The sequence below is a fragment of the Sebastes umbrosus genome, chromosome 7, assembly GCF_015220745.1.
Source record: "Sebastes umbrosus isolate fSebUmb1 chromosome 7, fSebUmb1.pri, whole genome shotgun sequence".
Taxonomy (NCBI): Eukaryota; Metazoa; Chordata; class Actinopteri; order Perciformes; family Sebastidae; genus Sebastes; species Sebastes umbrosus.
In genome coordinates, this window is record NC_051275.1 from 5,347,806 (window position 1) to 5,370,151 (window position 22,346).

The window sequence follows — 22,346 nt, forward strand, 5'->3', positions numbered from 1 at the left end:
GTGCTTCACTTACATATTTCCATGCTATGCTACTTTATACTCTACACTGGTTAATTTGCAGATTAGGTTTTGCATGCACATCACACTGTAGGCTATAATGAACATATAAAATATGATGCATTGTTATAGATTAAACTAGTGTATAGCATAAATTAAAGTGTATATGCATTGTTAAAACTAGCTCCACATTGACCAGTTAATAATATTAATAATAATAATAATAATAATATAATAACATAACTCTGAACGGGGCCATTCTGCATGTTGATGTTGATTTAGTCACCAAGTTCATTTAGGAGCTTTACCATTGTTAACATTTAACACTTAACCACTGATTATGTTTATTCCAGCTCTCATAATTTGGTGATGATGTGGTTAGCTTGTGTTAAATTATTACTAAGCATCAAGCACCCTCTAGTGATGTGTAGGCATGTTAAAGACTAGTGCAGTGTTGTGGGCTAAATGGAGATATGTAAACAATGACATCACTGTATAGAGACTGTACACATATGCTTTTAAAGCGGAAATCCTCTAAATCTGTGCAGAACATGCAATGACAGCTGTATTCAAATACATGTACCAAGTCCACCTTTTACCTGTTTTTATCCACTAGCATTGAGTTTATTTGTTGGTACAGTAATTACTGTATTACTGCTATAAGTATATTCATTGATAGTAGTAGCAGTTAATTATCAATTGTATAATTGTTGTGCTATATTCTGTATTTGCACAGATATTCAACTTCACACCTTCATAGCTTGAAGCTGAAAGCGACTTGGGGTGGATGAAGTCTTTAGGTTTCTGTTACCATAGCAGCTGAGAGCAAATCACACTATGTTTAGAAAGCCAGTCCACAGACTGTGTGGGTCTTTGTACTATATCTGAAGAGCTCACTCAATTTAGATTGATGTCACATTTTTTTCTTTAATTTCCACTCCACAAAGGAGCTTACTATCAAGATACAAATAGAGGAAACTGTGCTCGGGACCAAGACGTAGCCTACTTTATCCATCCTTTGTGACACATGCAGTGTTTGTGTCAGCGTGTGTGAGAGTGTCTAAATCAGAGTGTTCTGATTCAAAGTGTAAAAGCCACGCTGCATTTCATTATCACTGCAATGGGTTCATCTGCACCATTATTCTGAGTACAGAGTCTTTAGTTAGAAAATTGGCTGCTCATTGGAATGTTTGGGATTGTAAAGTTAATGTATTCCAGTCTCTGGGAGATGAAAAGCCCGGGTAGGGATTTTATGTGTAAGTGCTTTTCTAAATGCATTGACTAATCAAGGTCATACGAGGCTTGCTGCCTTGAACGTATGTGGTTTGCTGAATGGTTCATTTTTCTGATATGTTCAACTTTTTCTCCACACGGGTTAAGAATACACCTACACAAGCATGAGACAGGCCACTGGTTTTCAGTCTCAGATCTGTGCAGCAGATTTGAATCCTGGACTGTGTTTTTTCCCCTTTTTTTGCAATCCATTGACTTGGCCATGGACATTATTTCCCTGCTCACATTGTAACATCTGTCTAGCCAGGAGGTTGAACAACATGTGGGAGAGTGAATGGTGTAAGTGATGCCACTTGGGTATGCTGTGAGCAACAGCTCACTGATAAAGCTCAACAACAGCTGCACTTTTAGAACGCATAGTGTTTGATGCCATGGGTCATTTTACTTATTAGTAAGGAATTAAAAAGATAGAATAGCACATTATGAAGTAGCTTCTTTGATACGTTTGACATGTGTGCTCATACTGTTTATAAATTGCAGCTTATTTTCATTTTCTTTATATAATTCTGGGATTTTAGATTGTGTGAGCCAATTCACAGACAATTTCCTAAGTGTTGTGTTTGTAGATATGAAAATACAAACCTTATGTGTCCTTTAGTTCTTGTGTTACAAGACTTGCCAATCAGTTTGAGATAGGGATCAGATTTTGTGGCTTTAAAAGGCTGATGTGGCTCCAATGAGAATACATTTGACGGTATAATAAAAGCAGTGATTTAGTAGGGAGACAAGTACAAGTTTTCGGATTTAAAACAATCAAAGATTGGGTGTTGTGGTTGTCTGGTTCTTGGCCTGATAGGAAGTATTTCATAATTTTAAATAGTGATTTACCTCAGTATTTATTCCTTCTCCAATGTAAAAACTATGCTGAAATATTATCCTTGTGAAATAGTAATGCTGTGAGAGACTGCCTGCACTCTTTCCCACCACTAGATGGAGCAAACTACACTCTGAAAGATTTATACAATCAGTGCTCTGGCATTTGTTCAGAGCAGAAATTGTGCAATGTTTCTTTGTTTGTGGTCCAAATAGATGACACTTTTACAGAAGAGATACAGCTGGATTCTGTATCCCATCTGCTCATTATATATGTCCCTCAATGTAGCGCTCAGTTTCAGGGCTCTAAAAAATAAAATATGCAGAGAGAAGTATATTAAGCAATTTATGTAAAGCCTAATGTTGAGCTTTAAAATCCTAAATTGTGTTTTTAACAAAAAGTGTGCAAATGTGTCCAGATCATTTTACTTATTTGCAATGCAATCTACTTTTATGTTAAAGCTTTCTTAAACAAGTAACTTTGAGCTAGAGCTGTAATGTGACTTCTAGAAAATGCTTTTAAAAAAGTGAAATAAACAAGTTTAGAATGTTTTAACGTCAAGATTTTTGTGAGAAATGCATCAAAATGTATGCACCTTTTAAATGTGCATAAAAGAAGAATGGCAAAGATTACAAAACATTTTGTGAATGTAATGGTGGTCCCATTTATTTTATGTTTTTTAAATGGACCTCCATAAATTGTTTGATATATAAAATAAATCCCAACATTCAAATCATCATAATTCATTACACGCAAAAAAAAATGATACAAACCCAGCATATTTGTACATAGAAATGTGGTTTTGAAAAGGTTCTGGGTGGTCCATCCATGCATGAAATGTTGCCATCCTCCTTGAGACTTGTGGTATATAAACTCCCACTCTGAGTCTGCTCCCATCACTCTGGGTCTGGAGGGGCTAGCTAGGAAATCAAAGATGAAGCTCCTTTTTGTAGCTGCCTTTACACTCTTTGTGCTCTCTACATTTGACAAGGCTGAATCTTCAGCTTATGACAAAATAGTCGCCCACAGTCGCATTAGGGCAAGAAAAGAAGGGTAAGCTTATTCATATTTTCCATTATGATTATGTTGGAGTTGTTGTTTATTTACACCTTTGTGATGTCATATTAGTTCATTTTGCATGCAGTAGTATTGAGCTTTGAGCATAACAAGCGGCAGTAGTTCTTATCATTCCTGCACATTTGTCTCTTTTCTGTTTTTATATGAAATCTGCTATATTTTAATGCAGTCAAAGTTGTTTCACACATTTTAATTGTTTAATTGTCTTAAATTATGGCATATGTTATTTAATTATATTACATTTCACTTAGAATTATAACTAAAATCTGACAAACCAATATCATATCCAGCAGGCGTGGATGTCATAATTACTCATATTTGACTGGTTTCAGAAGCAGCAGGGGTAGTTGCCAAATATTCACACTTGACAGTCTGGTGTCTTACCCAGCAGGGCTGTTAGTCACATAATAATTCAAATGTGAATTACTTCAGAGATTCATAGAATCTTACTCCTGTGTTTTACCTGCTGATTAATGCTTTATCTCTTTTTTCACCCTCAATTCTCATCAGACCCAATGTCTGCGCGCTCCAGCAAGTCATGGGGACCAAGAAGAAGTACTTCAGCACTTGTCGTAATTGGTACCAAGGGGCCATCTGTGGAAAGAAAGCGTAAGTGTTGTTTCATGTTTCCAATAGGACAAGTTGTTTCTCCTGTTTAAAGATGAACATTACAAGCAAATTCAACGACTAAAAAGTTTTACCTGAGCATCGCTTCTGTATGTTTTTGAAAATATGGCATTTCGCTTCTTCTACTGCTTCTTCTTTAAGGGTTTTCATGGAAACGTTAATGTTTCCATAGAGATAGACATCTGTTATCTCACTCTGAACTAAACTACCGCTTAAAATGAAAAACACATTTGTGGAGGCAGGCCCTAAATCCTTTGTAGTGGAGACGGTTCGATCTTGTAAACTGTACGTTAGGGTTTTCATAACTTGGGAAGCCTGGACGTCATTGAGCGGTGAACCACTGATTCCAGGCTATGATGTGGCTGCAAAATGTTGACTGTATTCATGAATGGAAAAGCATTCAGCTCAGTCATTCTGGACAACCTCTTTTCTCTTATTATTCCGGCCCCCTCAGCACTTTTGTGTTTAAACATGGATCGTAGCCATGGCTATTTTACAGTCTCTCTCCCTCTCTCTATACGCGCACACAGACACACACACATTCAGCTTTCCCTCTATTATGCCTAAGTCATGCTTAGCACTCTAAACAGGCTTAGTTCTTCATGATGAATACACACTGCTCATTAAACTTGGCAAATGATAGTGTTAGAAACAGCCAAAGAATTTTATCTATTTCAATGGGAGTCTGACATGGGAGCGTGGGATCAATCAAAAGATAACTGGGCCAAAGTTGAATTCACACGGTAAACTGGTTCACTGATTTATACCTGTTATAGTATGATGATGCAAGGTGTCCTGAAAGCACAACTTATAACTACTCGATTCCAGTTTGAGTTACACAAATTTCTTCAAAGCAGAGCCGCGCTGGAGGCAGAAAGGTTCTTATTATTTGATAAAGTTTACTTAGATTAGTTGGTCTATTAAAGATAAACTGAAAACACATTAGTTACTGAGACACAGATCATATTACCTGCCAAACCTACAGTATAACCCTCCCATCGTTCCTCCCACCCGGTCTTCGATAAACTCCCCAGATGTTCACATAACAAAAAACATCTGTATTTCAGTTCAATTATATGTATAATTGTTTCAGTCAGCATACGTTTCAGTGAAGCTGATTTAAATGCAAACAATTTCACTAATCAGCTGTAAATTTTTGCTTTGATATCAGCGTTCATGTCCCACACTGATTTGGACCAATCAGGACAACACATTTTATGCTAAATGGAATTGGTATAACTTAAATTTCCCCAAAGGTTAACTTGTGTATACAATATAATACATATCTCTCTTACTGTATGGCTACTGAAGAAGCAACAGGAAAGCATTACCATCTTGAACACATAAAATAATTCAGGCTAACCCACTGACCAACATGATCTAATATGGCTTAAATTGCACTTTTTACAGTAGTTTCTGGCAGTTGATGCTGTGTCTAACTTTATTTGGCCAGTCAAAGAACTTGTTCCTGTCCCACTGAGGTTTAATTCAACAAATGATAATATGTCTGCTTCCAGTGCAGCTCTGTCTCCAAGAAAACTGTGTACAGCCGTACTTCTAAACTGCCCATTAGTGATGGGTTGAATTGGAATAAAGCCACATACAGCTTATGTTATGTCTGAAGAAATTATCATGATTCTTGGAACAGCACTTTTATAGAGATGCTGACAAGTCAGAAGTTTCCTACGCCGTGGCCAGACACAATCCCTCAGTGTGGGAGAGCAATGTAGCGAGGGTTTTGCTGACTCTGCCCCAATGGGGCTTGTGTGATCTCATCCCAGTCCCTCTGACTCCATTCAGCTTGATTCAAATACAGCTGTTAAAGAGGTGCAGTTAGCCGTGGCCCAGAGGCCTCGGTCTGTACCCCGTGTGAGACAGCTGGCACATGTTTTTCTTCTTCTTTTTGCTCAAACAAAAGCTTAATTCATTTTTATGAAGTGTTGGAATCTCACTATACTGTTAAACTTGTTTTGCCCAAGAGCAATTGTTTAAATTACTGCATGTGTAGCATCTTTTAGTCATCCAATCATTCAATCCAATTACGTCTTTGTTTGTCCCTAACCATGCCGACAAAGTCACTATATTGTCCATTTTGAACTACACATTGGACACATATGAAGCTTTCCTGGTGTTTAGGTCTCACAAGGAAACCACTGATGAGGAGGAACTGCATCTTCCTCCTCCTTTTGTGTTATGTAGAACCATTTCACAACCAAAAATATAGTTACTTGTTACATTGTGCCATTTGTAAGTGATCACAGACTTGATAATGTTCTTACCATCTGTCATGATTATTTTAATCATGTTGAGCTGATTAATTGGGGAAGAAGCAGCTTCCTTGTTAGAGTTTATTAACAATAAAAGCTGGGCAGTCTGCAGTAATGAACTCCCCAGCCAACTCTGCTCTTTTATGTCTTGTGGTTCTTTTTATTGTTGCATACCTGTTAGTTATTTGAAGTGAAATGTACATCTGCAAATGTCTGGAAACAATTATATAATTCCAACATGTTCGAAACCTGCTGACACAAGCGGTATAGTCATGTTTATATGTAGCAGCTGCACTTTGAATTTTACTATCCTTCTTGGGTTACGGTGATACGGGCTACAGCAAATAAACATTTCTCATGTGTATCGAATTTATCTAAACAGAAATCACAATGGTTATTCTCTAAATTATAAAACTTTGTTTAAAAAAAAGCTCTAAAAACTCTGGTGACAATTGAATAACGTTGCTTTTCAGATTAGCTCTAGTGTTTCCATAAAGACCACCAAACCCTTTAAATGTTCTTTGTGTTACCACCAACATTTCCTAAAACTCAGCTCTAATTACACGGCAGTTTTTCAAGGCCAAAATGTTTCTGAGGTTCACCAAATGCCAAGTAAGTCCAAACCAATTGTTTAGCTTCAAAGTGGAGGTCCTGGTAATATAAATCTCCTACTGTAATGGTAGCCTAATCCTCGAGGCACCCTTTCCATTAGGTTTTGGCCTAAGCTGTAGGGTCACATGGTTTGTTTGGGTAATGAAGGAGATAATGAGTCACATCTGGAAACACTGAATACACAAGACCAAAGTGGAATGATGATTCAGCTTAAAACATGGCAGCCAGAAAGAATACAAATTTCTTACACAGCTATGTTGAAAGATGCTTTCAAACAATATTTCAAGGGATGTGCTACTGACTTGAGATGATACTCACATTTGTGATCTGTGTGTTTTGCCTGCAGGACTGTGCTTTATGAGTGCTGCCCAGGGTACATGAAGCTCGAGGGCATGCGCGGTTGCCCTGCAGGTACAGTGCTACAATGCAGTCAATGTATAAAGGTTAGATGAGGCCAACTGTAGAGCAGCTGTTTGCTATTTCTGAAATTAGACCAAATAAACTAGAAGAGGATGGTGCAGCATATTGTCGACACATGTCGAGTCTTTCTTTTCGAGTTTATTATCAGAATGGCAGGCTGACATCTGATAATGCTTATTGTAAATCTCTTTCTTAGTGGCCCCGATTGACAATGTGTACGAGACCTTGGGTCTGGTGAAGGCCACCTCAACCCAAAAGTACTCTGATCTTTCTAAGCTGAGGCCTGAGATCGAGGGATCTGGATCCTTCACCTTCTTTGCCCCCAGTAACGAGGCCTGGGAGCTTTTGGACGAAGTGAGTCAAGAACAATTTTTATTTTATTTTACCTTTTATTGAACCAGATAATTCTCATTTAAAATGACGACCTGGCCAAGAGGCAGCGACCAAAGGCAAGGAGATACAAAACATTAGAAGATAGAACATAAGTACGACTAGTGCAATAAAACATGAGACAAAATTAAAACATCACAATATATACAGTATATACAATATAAATATATATATATATATATATAAGTGCTGTGTTCCAGAGAGGCAAATTCAGAAGTAGATGCAATGATCAGAAACTTTCACTTGTAATGAGTTATTAAAGGAATGAGGGTGATGGCATCTTTTGCAACAAAACGAAACGCTTGGGAGGCTTTCTGTCTGTGAGGTTTTAACATCTCATTTTCCTCACCTAACAGGAAGTAAGGAGTGCACTGGTCAGCAATGTCAACGTTGAGCTGTACAACGCTCTGCATTACCACATGGCCAACAAACGCTTCTTGACCAAAGATTTAAAGAATGGAATGGCGGTCACCTCCATGTACAACGACCTTGGTCTCCATATCAACCATTACTCCAATGGGGTGAGTATTATCACTCAGTATTATCAGTCCTATTGTAGTTGTACTAAAAACTCTTTTCACTGGTATAACATTGAAGTGTACGTTATGTGCAGGTGGTGACTGTGAACTGCGCCAGGATTATCTATGGCAACCAGGTAGCCACCAATGGAGTTGTGCATGTCATTGACCGTGTTATCAGCGCTGTTGGAAACACAATCCAGGACGTCATTGAGGTTGACGATGACCTGACAACTCTGAGTGTGAGTAAATATATACAGGGATAGATATGCAAACACATGTTACACATTATTAAGATACAAGCATGCAGAGCAATTTAGCAAATATTACAGGTACATGAGTACAGATTTTGTGATTTAGTTACTTTAAAATCCTTTTTTTCAGATGATTAGGTTGCTATGTCTATCTCCTGCAAATGTTTCTACTACTCTATTGTACATTGAAGTTCACTGAACATAATCCTGCTGCTGTAATCACCATTTAGGATGTGGCTCTAAACGCTGGATTCTTGGAGAAGCTGGGTCAGCCAGGACATTACACTCTCTTTGCCCCCACCAACGAAGCCTTTGAGACTCTGGGCAGCGAAGTGTTGGAGAGACTTCAGGGTGACAAGGAGGTCCTCAAAGGTAAACCAGACTTTTATTCACAGAGGTCTGCTGCTGTTCCTTAATGCCCCAAAGATCACTCGAGACCATTTAAAACATTGCAGTGGAGACAGGAAACAGGAACAGGAAGGTACCAGAAAAGAAATGCGGTGATTCCCTGGCGGCATGTTTCCTAGACTAAGTTGCCCATAAAGTGATTTATTTTTTTTACATATTCAACTTCTTCCAACTCAAAACAGATGACGCCGCAATGGATTTGGAGCTTACACAGATTTGGCAAGCTGTACATAACAGTTTGGTCAATGAGTAATAAAAATAAGTCTCAAGTTTCAAGTCACGCATGAAATGGTTGGTGGAAAGTCAAACAACGCAGCATATCATTTGGCACTATGGTAATGTTTTTTTCCGTTCTTTTAGAGTTACCGGTATATACAGTATGTTGTGAGTAAGTCGGGTTTAATATACTGTAGCTATTTTATTTTCTCAAACATTTGCAAGAATTGTGCCACTATAATCGTCAATTAGAGCAAGTTAAACCCCTTCAAATATACAGTGACCGTAAGCTCTTGAAAAAATCGCGGAGAAAACAACAAAAAAGCAGAATTTCAACATTTTAAATTTTATCTTGTTTGGCGTCAACACTGAGAGGCAGGAAACAGCTGCTTTATGGAGCAAGCTGGTCAAATTGGCAACAACCCAAAACATTTTATTAGCCCACAGCTCGCTGTATAATGTGAGATCAGACCATTTCACACAAAGTTAAACAGAACTGTGACGAAATCACAAGTCTTCTCACTCAAGGACCCGAGGGCTCCAAAGGGTCCTCAGGCTCCCAGGGCATCATATCCTCAGCTGCAGTGAAACATGAGGAAGAACATACAACAGCCCATGCAGCCAACTGACCTACTCTGCTTTCAAATAAACATCTACCTACAACTAAACCATACATTTATTCAAATCTTTGTCTTTTCCAGCTCTTCTGAATTTCCACCTCCTGGACTCCGTGCAGTGCTCTGAGGCCATCATGGCTGGCACCTCTTATGAGACCCTGGAGGGCAACAACATTGAGATCGGCTGTGATGGTGAAAGCTTAACAGTCAACGGCATCAAGATGGTGCTCAAGAAGGACATTGTCACCACCAACGGTGTCATCCACCTTATTGACAAAGTGCTCATGCCAGACTCAGGTTAGACTCCCATTTTTTTCCTCTTATTTAAGCATACCTGGTTTACTACATCAATATGTACATTATGCCAGATGTTTATAATGTTTTTCTGTGATCCATATTTTAATGGTGTTGGGATTTCCTTTGCCCTTTAAGCTAAGCAGGTGATGGAGCTGGTGGGAAGTTCCCAGTCAACCTTTGGTGACATGGTGTCCGAGCTGGGCCTTTCTGCTGCCATGAGAGCAGACGCTGAGTACACTTTGCTGGCTCCCCTCAACGTTGCCTTCAATGGTGAGTAACATACTGCTCATTATATCATGAACGTCCCTCTGCTTTCCATTCAGCAGGTGGCTAAATATGAACCCTGTTTGCTCCACACTCAGTCACAGTCTGGAATAAAAAATAAATGTATTATTTCCCCTTGCATGCTGAGTCAGAAATTAATCGATATGTACATATATGGAGCTTCAGGGAAATCATGGATTTATTGGGACATTGCAAAAGCTTTATGCCACGCAAGACCAAAAACCCACTCCCCCAGAAAACATTCCTGGACTTCACCCGAAGGGAGTAGAGATGTTTTGTTTCTGTAACAAGAATCTGTAATTAATCGAGGCAGAATACTTTTATCTTTATAGACATACGATTTTAAATGGGTGTAAGGAATGCACAAGCAACATCTGGATGTAACAAAAACCTTTTATTCAACTGTAAATTCAATCATGTACAATACATCATGTCTCATGATTTTAACTGTGCAGTAAATCAAGTCACTGATAGCAGATATGTCTTTGCTCACACTTGTTGTTGTGGCTGCTGCTCTCTGGACATTGTGGTAAAAATAATAAGACTATAAATGTCATTTCTGATGCTATAAGCCAATACATTATATGTAAATGTACAATGTTGCTGGTATGTTTACTTTTTAATGGGAAATATAAAACCATTCTTTCCTCTACAGATGAAGTGATGTCCATGGATCAGAGGTTGCTCAAGAGCATCCTGGAGAGCCACATCTTGAAGAGCAAGATTGTCCTGGGACAGTTGTTCAGTGGCCAGCGGCTGGAGACCATCGCAGGGAAATTTCTGAGAGTCTTCATCTATCGCACAGTGCGTCCTCTTCTCTGAAGTTGTGCCAAAAAATTGTGGCTGGGTGCCACTAAACACACACTATATGCATTACCTCTGTTATTTGACCATCAATCCACATATCCTTGAGACATTACTAATCCCAATGCCTTTACCTTGTGGATTATTTCTCTAGGCTGTGTGCATTGAGAATTCCTGTCTGGTAAGAGGCAGTAAAGAAGGAAGCAATGGGGCCCTTCATCTCATGAGGACTCTGTTGAAACCGGCGGAAAAATCTATGTTTGAGATTCTGACAGAAAATGGAGGGTTCAAGTACGTAAAGAGCAATGGTAGTGAAAATGGACTGTGGTATTAAATGCAGCATAATACTCAAACAACATCTTTCTGTATCTTTCCATTAAATCCACATGGCACATATGGGAAAGAGAAAGTGCTGTTGTTGCAATACGTCAGCCCACAGTGGTTTCTGCAACAGCCAACTTACTGTTTTCTTCTCTGTCCTGCAGGATCTTTTTGTCTCTGATGGAAGCCGCTGAATTGACTGACCTGCTGAAACAGGAGGGAGACTTTACTCTGTTCGCCCCAAGCGATAAGGCTTTTGCTGGTTTGAGCGACAGTGATTTGTCCTTGTTGAAGAGTAGGTCTCCCATACTTTCTTTATCTTTTAATGTGTTTTATTTTGCTAGTTGAAATTCACAAAAAATAAATGAATGATAGTTAATAAATGTATGTTTGTCGTTCTTTATTTCAGGTGACATAAATGCCCTCAGAACCATCCTTTTGTATCACATCAACAATGGTGTCTTCATTGGTGGCGGTTTGGAGGCTGGGGTGACAAACCTTCTCAAGTCTCTTCAGGGCAGCAACCTCAGAGTGATGCTTGTAAGTGTTTAGCACAGCAAGACTGAACACATTTTATCTTTAGTCAATAAACTTTATATCTTGAGCAATTCAAGCTTTACGAACCTTGTGTTATCTTTAAGCATAAAAGTTCGGTACAATTATGATAGTGTCAATCGTTATCTGATAAAATATCGTCCTCAATTTCTAAACTCTGTAACCTCAGCAAGCTATTAACTTTGTTTACTGTCAAACTCATTCCTCATATTTTAAAATACAGGTTTATTCAAGCCCCTCATTTTGTGGTTTTCTTATTAGTAATTGTTTTTACTGTCTCCCTCAGGCTAACAGCTCTATGCAAGTGAATTCGGTCCAAGTCCCTGAATCTGATATCATGGCCACAAATGGAGTCATTCACTTCGTCAACCAAGTCTTGTATCCTGGAGGTATAATTCTCACTCAATCATTTCTGTCAATATTCCCTTCCTTCTGTAAATCTGTCAAGAGATGCACTCTGCACTGCTTTAATCACTGTTGTAAAGGCTCAACTGCAGTTAACGCCCTGCTCTTTCTTCCAGATATCCCTGTTGGAAGCCAGGATTTCCTCATGCTACTGAGGAGGCTCATCACTTACATGCAAATCAAGGTGTCATATCAAAGATTTACTCCTCGTTATTAAAGCTTTGAGGCTTAAAAAGGGCAGGGTGCAGTTTTCTGTGAGCAGGTGTTGATGTTTTTTATGCCTTCTGTGGCTGCCAGAATACAATTCTCAACGTAAAGTATAAGACAAGAACCTGCTTGTAAATCGTCTGTGCAGAGTGTCGAGCTTGTGGTTTTGAACAAGGGCGTTCTGACTCAGCAGTTGTTTATTTTACTTTACAGGTTGACCGATTATAAGCTTTGTTATGCAGCAAACACAAAGAATGACAATGATCATACTGTACATCATGTTGTTAATGTGTAATCTGCTGTAACAGATTTTTTGCCCTTTTCTTTACAGTACATTTCAGGATTCAGATATCAGGAAATCCCCCTTACATTTATGAGTAAGTATCAATATTACCATTAGGTTTATTTGTGTTTTTATTTTTTGCAATACAGTATTTTTAATCTCTTAAAGGGATAGTTTGGGTGTTTTGAAGTGGGGTTGAATGAGTTTGCTTATTTATCCATAGTCCAGCCCTTTCATTCCCTGATCGTCAAATACCAACGCTTTGTCACAGCCGCTGGTGTTAGATACTGACGCATAAGGTACCCTTAGCGCTGGTAGGAGACGCACCTGGCTTTCCAATAATTACAAAGTAAACCCATCCACATCAATATTAAATGCACAGGGAAAGTGCTTTGGTGACAGTGGTGGTAGTTTAAAGAGCAAAAGAGACACAACGTGCAGGCTGGAAGGGAGGTGGATGGGTCCAACAAACACAAGACTTTCATCCAGGAGACCGCTGTTCGTGTCTCGTGCGTCATGTTACAATCTGTTTGTTCATGTGCTGTGTTCACAATGTTCAGTGTCATTTTTACTGTACAGCCCAACCATGTTGTTTCTGTCTAAACCTAACTATATTGGTTTTATTGCCTGAACCTAAGCAAGTGTTTTTGTTTAATTCATTAAGCACATGTTTACTGCAACCGAAAAGTGACGCCGAGGGGTCTGACAAAGCGTCAGTATATGACGAGTTGGGATGAGAACATGTTGCATAGTCAGTGTATTACCTAGAGTAGATGGCGGTCGGCAAACCCCCAGTTTGGAGATACAGGCAGGCAGGAGTACCGACATGGGAGCAAAGCAATGTACAGCTGTGGACGGGGGCTGGCAGCAAAATGTATTTTGGCCACCTAAAAGAAAAGACCCCCTGAAAAAAATTATATCAGTTTAAGTGTACACTATATTTAGAATATTTTCCGATAGAAAACTGAACTGGAGTCTGGCTGCTTTGAAGAGAGCATAGATTGCACTTTCAGTTCAGTCGAAAAAGGCTGTCTGACTGCAGTGAAAATATTCTTCGTACACTTAAACTGATATAATTTTTTTTGGTGAGCCTTTCTTTTAGATGACTAAAATCTGTTTTGCTGCCGGCTCCGTCCACAGCAGTACATTGCTTTGCCTCTGTGTTGGTACTCCTGTCTGTTTCTCCAAACTGGGGGCGTGCCAAACACCATCTACTGAAGATAATACACTGACTGTGGATAAGTCCCTCATACAACCCCACTTCAAAACACACAAACTACCCCTTTAAGAGGCATTCTTCACTGTCATTAACGGCTTTATATCTCCTGTTGTTATTAGAGAGGATCATCACTCGTGTCGTCCAGGAAGGTACAGTAATGATGATCAGAGTATCATCATCATGTGATTCCTAATCAGTAAAGTCTGACAGATTATATGCATGTCGCATGCATAGAATTGGCATAGTAGTTTTCATAATCGTACACAGCAAGAATTTATCAAACGGGAGCTGATACTCAACGATAAAAGCAAAATATTATAAAAAAACAGAATTAAAGACAAATAAAACCAAAAACCAAAGGATTTGCATGTAACAAACTTATAAAAACGCCAGGCTATAAAAATGTGTTTTTAAAAGTTTTTTAAAATGTGGTACAGACTCAGCTGACCTGACAATGAGGGGGAGGCAATTCCATAGTGTTGGCGCTAAAATAGTAAAAGCATGGTATTTAATAGCAATTGGTCAGAAGATCTGAGTAATCTTGGGGCAGAGTATTGGGTTATGCGTTCAGAAATATAAGAGGGTGCCATGCCATGGAGGGCTTTGAATGTGATCAGGAGGATCTTGAACTGAATTCTGAAGCGCACAGGAATCTAATGGGCCAGAATGGGGGTAATATGCTGTCTTCGTTTAGTGTTTGTCAAAAGCCTGGCTGCCGCGTTCTGAACCAGGTTGAGCAATTGCAGACTCACTTAAAAAAGAAAATAAGGAGATACAATAGTCCAGGTGGGAAGAGATAAAGGCATGGATAATTTGCTCTAAGATGCTCTTAGGCAAGGTTGAGCGGATTTTGGCCATATTTCTGAGTTGCAGAAAACAAAACTGAACCAATTTCTTAATGTGATGGTCAAAATTTAGATTTTGATCAAACACAACACCAAGATTTCTAGCAGATGGTTTGATATTCCCTGCTAAATGTCCGAGGTATGGACTAATAGCCTTTGAAACTTGGTCTGGCCCAATAACCAAGATTTCTGTTTTGTCCATATTCAGCTGTAAAAATTCAGTGACATCCAATCTTTGATAGCAGTAAGGCAGCAGTGTAGAGTATCCCAATTTTAAAGATTATCAGATTTCAATGATACATAAAGCCGAATGTCATCTGCATAACGATGGTAGCCAACAATCTTAAACTTACGAATAATATGACCAAGGAGGAGTGTATACAGACTGATCAAAATATACTGATCAATCTCTAACTCCTTAATCATTTCACACACATATGTAAGTACATGAACAAACACACACAAGCAGGGTTTGACAGCTAAAGTAGCATTAATCAAAGAGAAGAAAAGAGAATCTCTTTTCTACTGACTTGTACCAGTCAGCAATAAAAATGGATATTTAAAATGAATGAATTAATTAACCATATTTCCATATGAATAAAAATAAACAGCAGTGCAAAAATAATATTTAAAAACTAGATAGCAGAAATCCTTTGATTATGAATCACGTTTTTGTCAAAGCAAACTTTCTGATCCAGTGAAAGGTCCATTTGTTATGATACCTGCATACAAATGGAAAATTCTCTGTATCGAGGGGCAATGCTGTGCTGCCTGTAATTTCAATGTAGTGAAACATGTCTTCTTTGCTTTTATAGTTCCTGATGTAACCAAAGTGACGAGGGTTATTCAAAGTGATCCCCTTATCACCAAAGTGACGAGGGTTGTTCAAGCGGACCCCACTATCACCAAAGTGACGAGAATTGTTCAAGCTGACCCCGTTGTCACCAAAGTGACGAGGGTTGTTCAAGCGGACCCCATTGTCAGCAAGGTTACCAGAGTCATTTCAAGTGAGAGCAGGGTCAGCAGAGTCATCGAAGGTGACCCCACCTACACCACGGTCACCAGAGTCATTGAAGGTAAATATTTTTTACTTGAATCAATACATCAGTAGTTTTATATCATTTATCACATCACAAGCTCATGAATTACTGTCGTCTGCAGGCCCTCAGTACTCAGCCAGCTCTGGCACCACCAACATCGCCCTGGAAGGTCAGTGAAAGTAATTCAGAAATTTAAGGACAATTCTAATTATTTTAAGCATTGAGACTTATTGTCCTAGTTTGAGTCACTATAATGATCAATGGTGTTTAAAGTTGTATTGCTCACTTCTCTGCAGTGGTAAATGTGGTTGGACTTGTAGGGATATATTTTTGTATATCACTTATAAATGTAAAATAGTATAAGTTAGATTCACACTAGTTCAAGTAATGTACAAGTAATCCCACTCAAAAAATAAAAAAATGAATATAATACAAACATACCACAATGGATGCTATTGGGTGATTATATAGACTTAAATAAAATGTAATTTGTCCGTATTCAGCTGTAAACAATTCAGTGACAGCCAATCTTTAACAGCAGTAAGGCAGCAGTGTAGGTTATCCAGATATGTAAGATTGTCAGATTTAAATTATAAATAAAGCTGGGTGTCATCTGCATAACGATGGTAGCCAACAATCTTAAACTGATGAAAAAATAAGAAATTAATATAACACAAACATACTGGATAATGGATTGTATTGGGTGAAGACTTAAAATAAATTAAATTTGCTGCATAACAATGGCAGCCAACAATCTTAAACTGACCAATAATATGACCAAAGGGAAGTGTATACAGACTGAACAAAATGTACTGATCAATCTCTAACTTGTTATTCCATCCATAAAACAAATGTTATGTAAATCTCATGAAATTGCAGCTGTTTAAGTACATGTTTAGGGTACAATGTGAATCATTGCTCATCATTTCTATATTAAGGCTAAAATAACCATAATACAACCTGATTGTTCTTTTAAGCAAACGTTTCTTACAGCACAGTACAATGCATCTCAAAAAAATCCAGTTTCACTTCAAGGATGTTTTCTTTTTCCTTCAGAAACTGACCTTTCAAACCTTGAAGGGGATAGTGAAAGAATTACCCAAATGATCCAAGGTGAGTTTTATCAGTTCGTACACCTCAGTGACTGGGAAAGAATAATTCATAAATAATGTGTGGACTTATATGTATATGTTTGCCATTATAGAAGGCAGTACAAGAAGAACTGGTTCCCGAAGAGTTGTAGGTAAAGAAAATGAGCTAGTCTAAAAAAATCCTGCATTTGTAATAAATGCAGCGTAGCCTTTCAGCTAGCTCAGGCAGTCAACTCGAGTCCGCCGCTATGTTCACATGGCATATACTTCTCTCTGCATCATATATGCAACATACCCCTTCAATCATGGCAGGTGTACTTAAAGGAATAATTTGACATTTTGAGAAATGCCATTTTTTTGCTGATAGTTGGATGAGAAGACTGATACCATGAATTTTATCAATCTTCTCATCTAACTTTTGTCAAGAAAGCAAATAAGCACATATTCCTTTAAGCCGACTGTGCGCTGTTCACTCTTTTGCTGCCGTGCTTGCCGCCACAACGCTCACATGAAAGCTATGCTGACTCCTGGAGCTAATGCCGCTGCGGCTTCTGTTCATACTGTATCGCATTTTAATGAGCCACACCTCCACTGAAGCATCCACCTTTAGGCTCGGAGTCCATACGCCTCCGTATGGGTAAAGTTATTATCATCACTCCCCACTCCATGCTGTGCTGAGCTTGATGTTTCCTTGTGGAGAGTGATGAGATCAGAGCCTATAGGCCAAACTTCCACGCCGTACATATTCTACATTCTCATAATAATCTATTCAAAGTGAAGTGGCTGACTGACATGTATTTATGGTTCTTTCCTTTTTTTTAACAGCTGGCAACAGGAGGAGGGGAAGGAACTGAGCATGGACGGATGAGAATATCAACGTTGTAAAGGCAGAAAGATACCGAACCCAGCGGTTGAAACTTTGATACAGGGGATACACTTAAGATGTCAGTGATTCCAGATATACTGTAAAAGTTATAGTTGATAAAAAATAAAACTATTCTCATGAACAATTTAATGGTGCTTTGAATGTATATCTGTTAGGCTGTAATTTCTGAAAAGAGTTCAGCATATGTAAACAGTGTTCAAATTAACATTTTGGCATGACTTTAAAGACACAGAGCAAGTCAGGGTAGCAATAAACTATTTTAAATCCAAGCCATTAGAGTAGCTTTAAAAAACATTTCAGCTCTAAACTTCTCTATGCTTTTTGCTCAAGGTGAAGGTTAAAAATAGGAGATTTTACGAGCTGTTTGGGAAGATGTATAAAGCTCAGCATTATAAAGATTGAAAAAGAAATGATGGTGTGTTTTCAGACTTAAACTGTTCCATTCTTTTCATTTCTGTGGCTGTAAATTTTGTCTATGCTTGTATCATTTGGATCGATGTTTCCAATTGCAGATTGTTTCCTTTCTATTTTTTAAACATCTTCCAATAAAGTGCATTCTTTTATATACATATGTCAATTTGAAAAGGACAATCTGAAGAGATTGTTGTTTGGAGTCATTTCTAATGTACTTGGAAGGCTCTTTAGTGTCGACAGTGGTTCAGAAAAGAGAGTCTAAAATGTCCGATGTCAAATCTAAATATTATGTCTGCATTTTTTTATTTCCAAGTACGCGGTCTTTAAAATAGACTCTAATATTTCCTTTCCAATGGCTCAGTCATTTTTCTGTATGTTTAAGCGGGAGCTTGGCAGTCCACTTTTGGACACTTTCAGGAAGACATTATGTAAAATATGAAATAAACTGGGTTTAATGCAAAATAACAATCTTTTTTCCATTTTTCATGGAAAGTATGTATCTAATACAGTACATGAAACTTAGGTAACACTTTCTATGACGCCCATATCTATAATGCATTATAAACATACTTATAATGCACAATAATCTGCTTATTGTACTGTATAATTATAGTTATAAGTACTCATAAATATCCATAATGCTTTATAACAATAATCATAACACATTATAAAGCATTTTATAAGGAGTTATAAGGTCAAGTATCATTAATACTTAAAAATTGCGTTTTTTCACTGTGTGAAAATTAATTTTACAATGTTTTGTTTGTTGTTCTTGCAAAGATTTAATTACATTTTTCACTTTATGAAGGCAAACAATGACCACTTAGAGTAACTTCTTATCACATAATAAAAATATTATAATATATTTCTATCGGAATTTTAGTACACTATGATCTTTACAACAACAAAAAATGTCAGTGAGTGACCAGCAATTATATGTTACATATTAATATAAGTATTATTGTGAGGATGGGGACCTCAGGGATGCACTGGTTCGGGTTGGACAACTATGGAATAAAATTATTCCTGCCAGTGAATCAGTTCTGAGAAAGTACTTTAATTCCAATGTAGAGAGATTACAACAATGAATGTGTGTGTTTCTTATTCACTCACACACACAAATCACAAGGGAGAAGTTAAAAGGGGTTAATTGTCTCTGCTGAGCTTAAATGAACTGCTCTGAAGCTGGTGCCGGCAATGCGCATGTCCGTGCGCTCCCCAATGTTCGCACCAGTCAGTTGGGAGTGCACATAGGGGATTTTGTACAATTATGATACTTGACCTTATATATAAAAAGCTTTATAATGTGTTAGGATTATTGATGTAACACATTATGAATATGTGAGTGCTTATAACTATAATTATACAGTGCAATAAGCAGATTGTAATGCATTATAAGTATGTTTATAATGCATTGTAGACATGGGCGTCATAAAAAGAGTTACCGAAATGGTAGATAAAAATACAAATAACTTACATAAGTTGAAAATATGTGATATGTATATATATATATATATGTGAAAACAAATCAATCATTCATTTTAACTTCAACATCAGTAATTATGATTTGATTTACAGTGGGTATTGAAATGATTAACAATGAGTGCGTAGCTATACTGTATGTTTTCAGCAGAATAAATCATATTTAAGCAGGTGTTTGTAACAATACAGCCAGTTGAAATATTTGCCCTGAGGTTGCAGGGACGCTGTGTGTGAGCTGTTGTGAACAGACATTTGGAACAGGGCCAGATCCTCTGTTATCTGGCTCATGGGCAAAACTCTTCAGTGCTGTTTATGGCTTCTTGGATGGAGTGCGTAAAAAGACGAGTAACTGCCAAGATACAAACACAAACTCTTGCAACATACAAAAGCACAAACATGGCAAAATGTAAAAAGCATTTTTTTGTACATCTGTAATTTTGCATTAAAATAATTTACAGCATGCAACAACAGGCTTTATTGAGCCAGGCAGCTGTTTCGCCACTGCTTGAGGTGATGAAGTCATTATCACCTCCGCCAAGGCCGAAGGCCTAGGAAGGAGGTTATGTTTTCACCAGCGTTGGTTTGTTGGTTTGTCCGTTTGGAGGATTATACCAAATGTCCGCTATGGATTTGAATGAAATCATTTGGAGGGATGGGGTGTGGCACAATGAACAATCCGTTCGATTTTGGTGGCGATCCGGATCATGATCCGGCTTTGGGAATTTTTTTTTAATAACTCCGCTCAGCCTGTGCATTAACACCACAAGCTTTAAGGCATGTGCAGTGTAACTGATGACACATTCATGGCGCGTCACCCTGCCTCTTTCCTTCTGCCTGCAGAGGGAGGGACAGAGAGAGCGGGGGGTGGAGGGAGGGGGGGACAACTGTAGATTCGACGTTTTTTCACATTAATCTCTGGGAAAATTACAGTTGAGTTCAACCAAAGCACACTTGGTGATTGTAGGAAAGAGTAACAATGACGGTTTAGGTGAGTTTTACTTTGTTTCTATCCAGTTTGAATGAAGTGTTTTATGATGCTTCGCTGCGTACAGCTGATCTCAACATAAACAAAAATACACGTGGATGATGGCGCAAGCTGCACAGAGAGGGGGGGTGCAATCGTACTCGGGCAGCTTGGCGGAGGTCTGCACTCTCCGAGTGCTATTCTAGTTGTGTTGCTATTTAAATGCTGCTTTATCCAGTTATATTAGAGTGACATCTGCATTCTGTCTGTTCATCCAGTCAGTGGCCCGTGGAAAACCAAAATAATAACTTGCCTGCCAACCAAACAAGAAGTACAATGATATGTTGCTTTATTGTTTACTGCACAGCAAGATCAACAGATATACAGTATAGATGACAAAAAAAAAAATAGAATATAGCCCGTAAATCTTGTTGTATAAATGAATATATTCACATCCGTCCTTTGTGGTTGTTTCAACAAGTAATGTAAAACTTGCTTGCTTAGAGGGATTTATCCTGTGTAATGAGGGTCATGTTGCAATTGACTGACCCTAATTCAGTATGAGTGGAACCTCCTCAGCTGCATAGATATGTTATGGCAGTATGGAGATATTAGTGTTATTAAGTTGTCTTTTATAATGCTGGAGGTGGGCTGGGAACCAACTCTCCATGACTCATGATGGCCATAAAAATAATTTATCCATCTGCTTGTTTGTTTGTTTATATAATATTTTCCTCTTCACTTAAAATCCCTGGAATTATCTTATGTTTAGACTGTATCAGCCACTTTTACATTACCAGCAAAGACTAAGTAACTATTTAAGCAAACTGCTATACAGTGACATGAAAATCTTGCTACGGAGAGGGTGAATACATCTGCAGTCAGACTCACAACAGGCAATGAATGTCTGAAAATTGAGAAAACATCTGCTGGAGGATCCTATTGCTTTTCCATTCGGTTTTGGATTGTACACCACATTGTACTCTGCAGTGATCTCCCAATCAATTATTAAGTCATTTATGAGACTGCTGGTATCACCAGCTACGGATTCAACTTTCACTTGACAGTTTCCACTGCTCATCACTATCACCAGCAGACAGCTGTTTGCTCATCCTTAAGTGAAACTGCACAGGCAGCAAATCCATATACAGTACTTCATGCCAAATTAATTTTCCCTTATCTGTCACGCTTTTATTGTTTGTAATTGTGTCACCAAACAATGTATTAATGATGAGTTCCGGCCTTTAAAGGTACATCACGCTGACACCATTTTTATAACATGTTCTTACTGCTAGAGAATGAAATTAACGTGAAATGTTATAATAGTACTGCATTAATCTCTTTCTCACCAAAACAGGCAGAGCAAAGGCCAGACAGAAAAAGAAAGATTGTTCCCGAATCCAATAATCAATTAATTACCTGATAATTGACATACTTAGCAAAAATACATTTCCATTATTTGAATATATGATATTGTTTATTGTAAAGAGAATTGGGGCTAAATGCTCCTCTTCTTAAGTGTCAATCTTCTAACAGTTCAAATTCATCGTTATATCTAACTGAGCTGTTCAGGTGTCATTTACACAAATTACTTTCTCCAACATGCAGGAAGTTTATATTTGCATTTAGAAAAGTATGATGTTGATGATGGTGATATAAATAGCATGATGTTCTTGATGTGATATACAAGTATACCTCGTCTGTCTTATCTGGAGTTCAGGGAAGGTTTCAGTCTGTT

At 38.1% G+C, this 22,346-nt stretch overlaps 1 protein-coding gene across 3 annotated transcripts; it reads left to right on the forward strand.

The window, feature by feature from the left end:
* Positions 1-2,993: 2,993 nt before the first annotated feature.
* Positions 2,994-18,333, forward strand: postnb (periostin, osteoblast specific factor b). 3 transcript variants are annotated; one of them, XM_037775657.1, is made up of 22 exons: positions 2,994-3,157; positions 3,692-3,790; positions 7,034-7,098; positions 7,304-7,461; positions 7,854-8,018; positions 8,111-8,257; positions 8,500-8,641; positions 9,595-9,807; positions 9,943-10,077; positions 10,748-10,896; positions 11,051-11,187; positions 11,382-11,512; positions 11,627-11,757; positions 12,059-12,161; positions 12,294-12,361; positions 12,716-12,761; positions 14,006-14,035; positions 15,547-15,807; positions 15,893-15,940; positions 16,828-16,884; positions 16,976-17,014; positions 17,688-18,333. In XM_037775657.1, the coding sequence occupies exons 1-22, from the start codon at positions 3,039-3,041 to the stop codon at positions 17,714-17,716; spliced, it is 2,472 nt and encodes an 823-aa protein (XP_037631585.1). In that variant the 5' UTR covers positions 2,994-3,038; the 3' UTR covers positions 17,717-18,333. The 3 variants fall into 3 exon arrangements, with proteins under 3 accessions (XP_037631585.1, XP_037631587.1, XP_037631586.1); XM_037775659.1 differs by lacking the exon at positions 16,976-17,014; XM_037775658.1 differs by lacking the exon at positions 14,006-14,035.
* The last annotated feature ends 4,013 nt before the right edge of the window (positions 18,334-22,346 follow it).

What these genes read in the sequence shown, in the direction of transcription:
- postnb (XM_037775657.1), top strand. Translation starts at nt 3,039, where the DNA reads ATGAAGCTCCTTTTTGTAGCTGCCTTTACACTCTTTGTGCTCTCTACA. An exon ending in CCTCAACGTTGCCTTCAATG is followed by an intron (nt 10,078 to 10,747) that starts GTGAGTAACATA and finishes TTTCCTCTACAG; the next exon opens with ATGAAGTGATGTCCATGGAT. An exon ending in ACAGAAAATGGAGGGTTCAA is followed by an intron (nt 11,188 to 11,381) that starts GTACGTAAAGAG and finishes TCTGTCCTGCAG; the next exon opens with GATCTTTTTGTCTCTGATGG.